At 32.4% G+C, this 10,162-nt stretch overlaps 1 protein-coding gene across 1 annotated transcript; it reads right to left on the bottom strand.

Annotated features, from left to right (window-relative positions):
• Positions 1 to 8,022: 8,022 nt before the first annotated feature.
• Positions 8,023 to 9,919, bottom strand: LOC141675219 (putative NAD(P)H dehydrogenase (quinone) FQR1-like 1). Its single transcript, XM_074481929.1, has 4 exons — positions 9,763 to 9,919; positions 9,315 to 9,408; positions 8,750 to 9,012; positions 8,023 to 8,400 (listed from the first exon to the last, which is right to left on the bottom strand). The coding sequence occupies exons 1-4, from the start codon at positions 9,783 to 9,785 to the stop codon at positions 8,169 to 8,171; spliced, it is 612 nt and encodes a 203-aa protein (XP_074338030.1). The 5' UTR covers positions 9,786 to 9,919; the 3' UTR covers positions 8,023 to 8,168.
• Positions 9,920 to 10,162: the final 243 nt, after the last annotated feature.

Raw genomic sequence — 10,162 nt, forward strand, 5'->3', positions numbered from 1 at the left:
CTTCCTTTTTATGAAATCTTGAATATAAATTCAACTCGGTTTTGATTTAAACTAGAGTACGATGATCAAAATAAAGAGGAATTTTGCCATTGGCGAGCAAGGAACCTTAAAACGAGAAGTTTATAATCATGACGACATTCCTAAGATACCACTAATCGCTAACTCTGTAATATTATGTATATTTTTGTTGATGTCATTTTGAGAAAGAAAATCCCACATATCAAATGTTATAAAATAAGTTTTTTTGAGCATCTCTATTAAAAGACCATGAGAGTCTATGATATAATAAAATTAAGAGCCTATACAAGAAAGAATACATTGAACACCTCCAAGAGACATTGAAGTACCGAGGCACCACACGATGATGTTAAATCCTATAATGCGTGTCATGAGGTAGGATCTAAAAAATTTTGGGCATCATGATCTCTTAGAGGGGAATCAAGGCTAATGCTGACAAGACTCAAATGATCATGGTTATGGAACACCAAGATTTTATGAAGGCACTAAAGAGTACGACCTTGAGAATGTTCATCTCTGAATTCAGTGACAAGTGGTTTCCTTTCTTCATGATATTGAAGAAAGTGTAAAGGACTTTGTATGGACTGATAAATCCAAGTAGACTTTGAGGAATTGAAGAAGCAGATGACTGGAACACCATAAATGACAAGGCAAAACCCGGAAAAGAAATAAATCTATACATGAAAATCTTTATTACATATTTGAGATTTGTCCATATGAGGACATAAAGGTTCGAAAACCCGCTACCTGAGAGAACGAAGTTTTGTGTGAACAACTTCATTAAAAAGTTCACATTTGCCACGACAAGGCGCGATGAATTATATTGTAATTTCAAGTGTGTCAGATTAGTTCTTGAAAAACTAGCCCCCAAGGGGCACAATGCACAGCCTTGAGACTAGTGAAAGTTTGATTAAGTGGACAACTGAGCCTGGTGATTTTGGCATAAATCCCATATAATGTATAATATTCAAGTTTTGACTGACTTCATAATTGAATGCCAACCAAAGAATCGGGGGGCAGGAAGAGATACCCCATGAGGGAAAGGAGGCATGTAAATTATTGAAAGAGATGATACTCAAGGACTAATAGTTCTTTATAATGATGGATCATCAAAATAAAAATGCATGGTGTAAGATCCTGAGGGATAAATAATAAAATATTCCTTGACATTTAATTTCTAATATGATGAATGAAGAATATGAATATGAGGCCTTGATGGCCGGATTCGGCTTCTCTGGAACCATGAGAGTCAAGAACCTCAAAGTCTGTGGAGACTCGGTGTTGATGATTTCTCAAGTAAATAGGGAATTTAAAGCGCATTACGAGGCAACAACAGAATATGAGAGACTTGTGAAGTCATGACTGAATTTAATAAATGCCACATCTCGAGCAAGGAAAATGTGAAGGTTGTTGCTCGAAGATAGAAAGTTACACGAGAAGTATTTACTTCCAAGTCTTGAAGACCTAAGACACTGATGCAAAATAGATACCACCGGATATGTGTGAGGACTTGTTTGCTAGGAGGCTCAACTCGAAACTAGTTGGTAACCCGATGATACCATGGAAGCACGAAAAATGATGGAAAATATTTTGAAGTACGATTTGATTGCAAGTAACTTATATACCATTAGTTTGTGATTCATTACTTAAATTTCCAGGAAAACCAAAAGGCAAAGTTAGCCTTGAAGGAAGTGCATGAAGAGATCTGTGAGTTGCGCTTGGGGGGCAAGGTTGTTGCTTAAATTTACCCTATTCGGTTTCTATTAGTTGGAGATGATGACGTTCATTATCTTCCTCATTCCATCTACAATGTAAATGATGAATATTCTTGGTGTGTTCAAATGGCCAGTGCACAAAGGAAATTCAAGATAGTAGCCCTTTAAAATTTGCAAAGTGGATTGAGGCTAAACACTTAGTTAAGATAACCACCAAACAAGTGACACGTTTCCTGTGAGAAGGTGTGTTACACGAATATGGACTTTCATAAATCCCAGTGAATATTGATGAATACTAGCTCAACAACAAGGCTTTTGAGGAAAAATTATGAGAAAAATGACCATGAGTCCTACTTCATGTTTATTTTTAAGTGAATGAAAAAGACAATGTAGTCAATTGAATAGTCCTTAATGGACTGAAGAAGATGATCGAATACTCAAGAAATGTTTCAACATACAATTTACTTTCCATACCAAGGGCGTATCATACAACTTATAAAGTAAATACATGAACTACGTTATTCTTGATAGCCTACAAAGCTGAGGTTGTGATGCCCTTTGGAATCATTACATCCCTGAGGGTTGAGGCCTTGGAGCCTTACAAGAATGAAAGAGGCATGACACTTGCTATATATTTGGATAAGCCAACACCAAGATTTTGAGCATCATGAACGAGTTTCTTACTATTATAATGTAAGAACTAAAAGAATGATTTCATCAGGGGGAATTACTCCTCAAAAATATTAGGGCATCCGGAGTTGGGCGAAAGGAGAGTCGAGTCCAATGTTTGGAAGGACCGCATCTAGTCAAGGACAAAAATTAGGACGAAGCTCATGCAAGCTTGAAAATGCTTAAAGAAAAAAAGGTATTTAAACTCGACAAACTTCAAACCTCAAGGTTTAATCTAATCGAACATCCAAAAAGGTTATGTCATTTAGTCAGACTAACTAAAAATAAGGCTCGTAGAGGCCATATCCTATTTAACTGAGGGCTTATATAGGCCACATTCCACCTCTTGGAGAAGCCACGTTCGTCCAGTCAAAGGTTTGTAAGACCATCCAATAGATGGATTAACGAATGGAAGTGGTAAGATGAGGATGCCATAATGAGTTAGGTCCCGGAATAAGCTTCAGTTCGGTATATTATAAGCTCAAATCGGAACATCGAGCAAAAAATTATGTTTGTTAAAAGGCTTGAAACTGGTTTAGGATTCAGGGTCTAAGGGATCAAAATCTTGGTCTAACGAGTCAGGATTCCTAATCTAAAAGTTTAGGATTCGGCGTCTAAGGGATCAAAATCCTGGTCTCACGATTACGATTCCTAATCTAAAGGTTTAGGATTCTCGGTAAAAAAAAAAAAAAGAACACGACCAGAGCGTAAAAAACGCCCATAATTCGGTCAGCATCTTGGTCAAAACGATCAGGTTTCCTGATCGGAATAAGCTTTGATTAGAATGAAGAAGAGCCTCATAATTCGATCAAAATACTAATCAAACGGGTCAGGATTTAATTTCTAGAAGGTCATGATGTAATTTTGAATTATAACATTTCCTCTACAAATAATATTGAAAAATTGTTTCCAAAATTCCGAAAAATAGTTACGTGAATAACCAATTTTCTTCGACATGGGAGCTAATAAGGTCAATAAATTCGTCCCCGCTTTTAAGTTTAAAAAGGTTGAGGTTCCCTCTGCCAAAAATATATTTAATATTATAATAATAAATAAATATAAGGAAGAAAAATATTATTAGTGATAATAATATTAAAATCTGGATTGGACTTTATTCAAAAATTTAAACCTGGTTTGGGCTATTATTCCAAAATATTTTATCCGATCGGACCGTATAAAATTTTATCTGGGTTGGACAACCCTAATATAGGGCTTATATTATTTAAAATATTGAATAAAATAAATATTATTAATTATTAATAATATTATTTTTTAAAAAAAGAAATATGTCCCGATTTGGAACGAAGTCCAAGACCGTGAAACAAGTCGAGCTCACAAACTCGCGACCTAGGCTAAACAGAGACCATAAAACAACCTCATTTGAGGTCGTAGGTGAGGAGAAAGAAATTTGGGTGGCCAAATTGCGAAATGGTCACCCATATTTTCAAGAAGTTATTGAAAAATGCCTGAAATTTAAATATTTTAAAAAAGTTGTGGGTATAAATTAATTCCTAAAATATTATAAATAATTATAAATATTATCCGGAGTTACGAAATAATTTTTAAAAAATATACAAAAAATATCCGGAGGTACGGACAAATTCCTAAAAAATTTAGAAAAAATACTTGTAGGTGGGGAAAAATTACTAAAATATCAGAAAAAATAAGAAAAATACTTGTGGGTATAAATTAATTCCTAAGAATATTAGGAAAAATATAAATATTATCCGGAGTTACGGAAAATTCCTAAAAAAGTTTAGGAAAAATACCTGAAGTTACATAAAAATTCCTAAAAAAAATAGTAAAAATACTCGGAGGTACGGAAAATTTTCATAAAATATTAAAAAAATTACGAAAAATATTTAGAGTTACAAAATAATTTCTAAAAAATTATGGAGGTACAAAATAATTCCTAAAATGTTACGAGGGAACGGAAAAATTCCTAAAATTTGAGAAAAAATATCAGGAGGTACGGAAAAATTCCTAAAATATTAGAAAAAATTATGAAAAATACTTGGAGGTACAAAAATAATTCCTAAAAAAATAGGAAATATTAAGAAATTAAGTACCTGAAAGTACAGAATAATTCGTAAAAATATTAGAAAAAATTACAAAAAGTACCAGGAGGTACAGAATAATTCCAAAAATTTTTGAAAAAATTAATAAAAACACATATGAGTGAAATATTCCTTGAAAATTGAGGGAAAATACCTGAAAATTCTTAAAGATTCGAATTGGATATATATATAGGGGAATGATCAAATACAAAATAAAATTAAAAGAGAAACTTATAACTAATCTAAGTTATTAGATATAACTAATCTAATGGTCCCTCTAAATCACACCACCCAACTACCTGCACCGTCCCACACCCAATTTCAATTTTTCCCCCGTTTTTAAATTTGATATTTCCCGTCAAACCGTAATTTTTTTTGAAAATCCGATTTCACTGTATTTTTCTAAATCTCTCAACGATCGATTTCAATACCATATGTGTTATATTTCGAATTAATCTAAAAAAATATTATTTGGTTTCTAGTTTCTATTCTGAATTGGTTTCCATTGGAGTAGCCCCATATATATATATATATATATATATGAAAAGTTGTAGAAATTTTGTAGAAAAAATATATATAATCCAAGATCTCGGCTAAGGCAAATCGTTGTAAACGTGTAGGTCGCTCCATACTTAACACTAAAAACGGTATCCTAGGAAGGTAAGAGATAACTTAACTTATAATACGAAATGTCGAGCAGGTTTCCTAAAAGTTGGGGGCAAATGATATGGGTTAAAAATAATCCTAATGATGTAATTAATGTTGTATTAATTATGTCTAATATAGTCTAATAAAGAGGCCCAATTAATGTAGCCCGAAAACTTAATTATTCGTTAATATCGTAATTAATAGATGGGTTAACAAAACAGCTCAATTTAATAAGAAACTACTTCTACAAAAAGTAATCTTCAAGCAATTTAAATATACAATGAATGATCCCTATTTTATACGACTCTAAACTCCAATTGGATATGGAGACTTGTCTACTAAGTTTCCCAATTCTACCCTAATTTCTAGACTCTCAGGACTTTATAAAGGATATTATCCATCAATTTCAGGGAGAGGTCATGAAACACTGCTCTAAACATCACAAAGTCGGGAAGGCACTACAAGCCACGAGACCATCACCTAAAATGACGTTTTAGACTTAATCACTACGTCTTTGGTGAGTCTTTTCCGCCATACCTCCGAGGGCATCATCAATAACTACGTTTTGGTTTGATCACTGATATACATCAAGATACGTACGCATTTTGTGAAGGTAGAATTAAGTCATGAAATACAAGTGCAACCTTTAAGTTCGAAACTCATCAAACTCTGATGTAACGTGATAAATAAATTTACATTTTTTTATTCATAACAATAAATAAAATGGATATAATATAAGAACACATAAGAAGAAGTAAGAAAAGCAGAGAGAGAAGGAAGAGAACAAGAATAACTAAAAAAGGTACTTTAACATTGTTTGGATTTTTCTTGTTTGGTATCAATCCCTACCCAAGCTGTACCCAAGCTCTTTATAATCTTTAGATGACCTCTGAAATGATTGACTGTATAGGATATATATATATATATATATATATATATATATATACCAAATGGGGTATTTTATTATGTTCCTCTTGTTCCTGGTTTATTCTTTATTAAAATTCACTCTCATTTCTTGAAAAGTAATAAAACTTGAAATATAAAGGGCCTGTTTCGCTTCACATAATAAGTAACTTATTCGCTTATAATCCCGTAAGTACTTATTGACGAGTGTTTGTCGACCCAGCTTCTAAGTCGAATTTACAACTTATAAGCTGATAAGTTGAATGTTAGCAACGACGTACTTTTTCTCAACTTATTTTAATTTTTCACTTTTTATTAACTTTTATTTTAAAATTTATGCTTTTACATCTCTTTCTAATTTAAAATTTACAAATTAAGATAATTATATTTAAAATTTATTTATTTTAGCTCAGTTAAGTAAAAAAAATTCTGACATTTAATCAAACACTTATTTAACTTATAAGTATCCATCTACTTATCACTTATAAGTCCCCTATTCATTTTAAGTTATAAGTTACTTATTTTAAGATTTCTCAAACGGGCACAAAGTACTCCATTTTTTATGCTACTCGTATGATTTAAATAAAGCCAATGATGAAGCTTTGTGTATGTAAAGAAATGCTGTAAAGGAAAAGCACAAAAAATCATTAATATGACTGGCTGGCTTTAAGCAGTTACAATCATACTTTTAACAACACCTTTGTTTACTTGTTATATTATTTCCTTTATTTGCAAAACATGGAAAACCTCTATATCTGTCCTTGATTTTAAGATTAAAAGGGCATTTTTTTTTTGAGAAATGCTATATTCTCAAAAACAGTTTCAAAAATGGTTTTAAATTTTTTAATTGGCAACATATTATTATTTATTATTTCATTAATGATATGAACATCATGTACATATATATAAGTTTTACCAATAATATCATGTCATTTGTCATTTTGAAATATTTTTTAAAACCGTTTTCAAATACCTAGCACTGCTCTTTTTCTTTATTGTATTCACCTTTAAATTTGATCATCTTTAAAGCTTTATTGATGTGGCAGTACAGATATTGAAATTGTCTAAATATCTCTAATCTAAATAGTGGCTTGTACACTCTACTGTTGTCAACTAGATCATGTTCAATATCTGAACTCCGGGCTCTAGAATTTGATTATCTAGTCTTTCCATGTCCATAAATAGCTCTTATTAGAAAATCAAAGTACGTGTCAACTGTCAATGTATAATATATGCATCAGCCTATGGCAATTCCGGTGTCATGATTTCAATCCAGTGATCTAGAGTTGATTGTTTAAAGTGGTTTATGAAGAACGAAATAGAACTTAGTTCGGATTGCCGTGGTCCGGTCCGGATTTACAGTTTAACAGCCCTAGCTTCGACGAATCTCAAAATTATTTCCAGATGCTTTTAAAGGGACTTATAAATCATAGAATATAATTTTACAAGCTTGTGACCTCCACTTCAAGATTCAAGAAGTGGTAAACATTATTCCTCAATCTGTACAGAACATTTAACTAGCTGCTCTATTAATATCAGCATATTTTTTTCCGGATTGCCCGGGAATCAAATGGAACTGATAAGAACGGACTAAAAACAGAATCATAGGTAATGTGTAATCTCAGGAAATTTGATTTTCATTAGTCATTACAACACTCTATGAAGCAAGAACTATAGGAAGTATGTCTTACATTTACCATAAACTATAAAAGTGAGCTGTGTATTAACTAAATCCGCAAAGAATTAATACTAAAGAACTCTGTAAATTAGACTGCAGATCCTGTAGTAAATCAAAAACTTCACAATCATTTCCATTTGATTATACCATTTTCTCTGTTCGTAGGTTGAACAAGTCTGCATATTTCAAAGTTAATGCAACTAAATACACTAGAGTTGTTTTTCTAGAATTAGTACTGTTTATATATAAACAAGAACTCAATTAAGTGTATTAGTTACACTGCTTCAGAACAATGACTGATAAGATGTATAATATTTGAATGAGCATAACAATATTTAAGTAAATAGGAAATAATTTAGACCATCAGCGTAATGTATTAAGCTTTAACTGATAATTCTGCGGAGTATCAATAAAATCTTTCCAATAAAATCTTTCCAGTAAATGTATTTCGCAATGATAGTAATTCAGATATAATTTGAATCAAGCAGTTCCCTTGAGCTTCTTAGTAATGCCAGCAATGTACTTCCCCTGATGAAAAGCCTGTTCAAGCTCCAGATCAGAAGGCTGTCGCGAACCATCTCCAGCATAAGTACCAGCACCATATGGACTTCCACCTTTGACACTCTCCATCTCAAACATACCAGATCCAAATGTATAGCCAATTGGTACAAAAATCATGCCATGGTGAACAAGCTGAGTAATGGCGGTCAGCCTGCATCAATCAGATAGTTTTCATTTTAGTTGACATTGTAAATAATGTTTTTCACATTTCCCTTAAAATCTGTCACATATACAAAGATCTATATCCTGAAATAAAGGCACTACTACATAATTGAAGAAGTAATGGCTGTCAAACTGCATAAACTATTACTAGTATTCTTTAAGAATATAGTAATAGTTTATAAGTAATGTCTAAGATCTATATCTGATCTTAGACATGATTTCATGTCGTCATGTGTGCCTTTCATGTTTGTATTCTATAAATAATGATGAAGACAGCAATATGCTAATAAATATCATTTATTTAGTAAAGGTCAGACATAATTAAAATAATAGCTTACGCAGTTGTTTCTTGACCACCGCCTTGAGATCCAGTGCTGTAAAAGAGGCCTGCAGGTTTGCCTGCTAGTTTCTGAGTTCCCCACAAGCCACCAGTTGAGTCTAGAAATGCCTTGAATTGTGCAGCCATCATTCCGAATCTAGTTGGAAAACCAAAGATCAAACCATCTGCCTCAGTAAGTTCATCTGGAGTAATGACTGGAACATCACTCCTCGGTGCAGCACTCAACTTTCCAAGCACTTCCCCTGATAGTGTTTCTGGCACCTAAAAGCAAACATACGGTTAGACATCAAATATGTCAAATCTTAGGCACATAAGAATATTTCATAATTTTAGATTTACTTGCAAGAACTAAAGTGAGATATCACATCATTGACTTGTCGAGGGGGACAGGGTAAGACTAGCTTCTGCTACTAGGCTATCTCTGAGATCTTTAAATTTAAATTGGATTTAAACTCTTGCCCATAATAAAATCACACAATCACATTCAATATCATATTCCGAAAACTTTGAAGTAGGACTATACCAAATGTTAGACCACAGAGTAAATTACAATGGTTGCATACCTGCCACAGCTTAGCCTCAACTCCTTCAACGGAAGAAGCTCCCTTAAGAATCTCTTCTGCAAGCTTTGCAACATGCCCATACATAGAGTAGTACCTGTACCAATATCAAAGCTTTTCATTATTTCTAGTCATGCAAATAATCCGAATCAATGTCATTCACCAACATATATGTTGCATAAACTCTGCTTCTAATTTACTAATCTACCAATGTCTATAGCATAGATCATATAAAGATCTTGACATGAGATGTAACTAGTTATTAAACACATTAAAAAACATGGCATTGAGTTACAAATAACAAACAATGAATCCTTTTAATTATTATTCACATTAAGAGTAAATCTATCAAGAAAACTTTAATTTACTATAATCAAGAATAAATCAAGAAAACAACACATAAGCCATCTTAAGAGAATCAGACAATAAGAAAAGTTCAAGAAAAGCATACACAATATAGACTTTAGTTGCCATTGCTGTTTGATAAAACACAAGCTGCTTAAACTGAAGACTCAAATGATAAGATGATGAAGAAGATGGGGAAGGACAGAGTTTATATAGTTGTGAGAGTTGACCAGATTCTTAAACTTCCATGTCTTTTCGCATTCTACACGCATATATTGATATTAAAAAGATTATATTTACCATAAATAAGATGCTATCAAAAGTTACAAGTTGAACGTCACCATCACATTAGTCAGTTTTTGTAATTACATTTTTCTTGATTTTGTTGATGTCATGCTTATGATTATTAGTGGTCATAATTATGATAATTGTTGATTTTATTTGAAGATATTGATTTATTGCATCTGTGCGCCCTTAATCAGAGCAACCTTAAAATATCATTCATG

This window comes from Apium graveolens, chromosome 7 (assembly GCF_009905375.1).
Source record: "Apium graveolens cultivar Ventura chromosome 7, ASM990537v1, whole genome shotgun sequence".
Lineage (NCBI taxonomy): Eukaryota > Viridiplantae > Streptophyta > Magnoliopsida > Apiales > Apiaceae > Apium > Apium graveolens.

Bases quoted from the DNA above. Each gene is read 5' to 3' on its own strand.
- LOC141675219 (XM_074481929.1), bottom strand. From the start codon at position 9,785: ATGGCAACTAAAGTCTATATTGT. The intron at 9,013-9,314 runs GTATGCAACCAT...GTTTGCTTTTAG, and splicing joins TTGAGGCTAAGCTGTGGCAG to GTGCCAGAAACACTATCAGG. The intron at 8,401-8,749 runs GTAAGCTATTAT...TGATTGATGCAG, and splicing joins GGTGGTCAAGAAACAACTGC to GCTGACCGCCATTACTCAGC.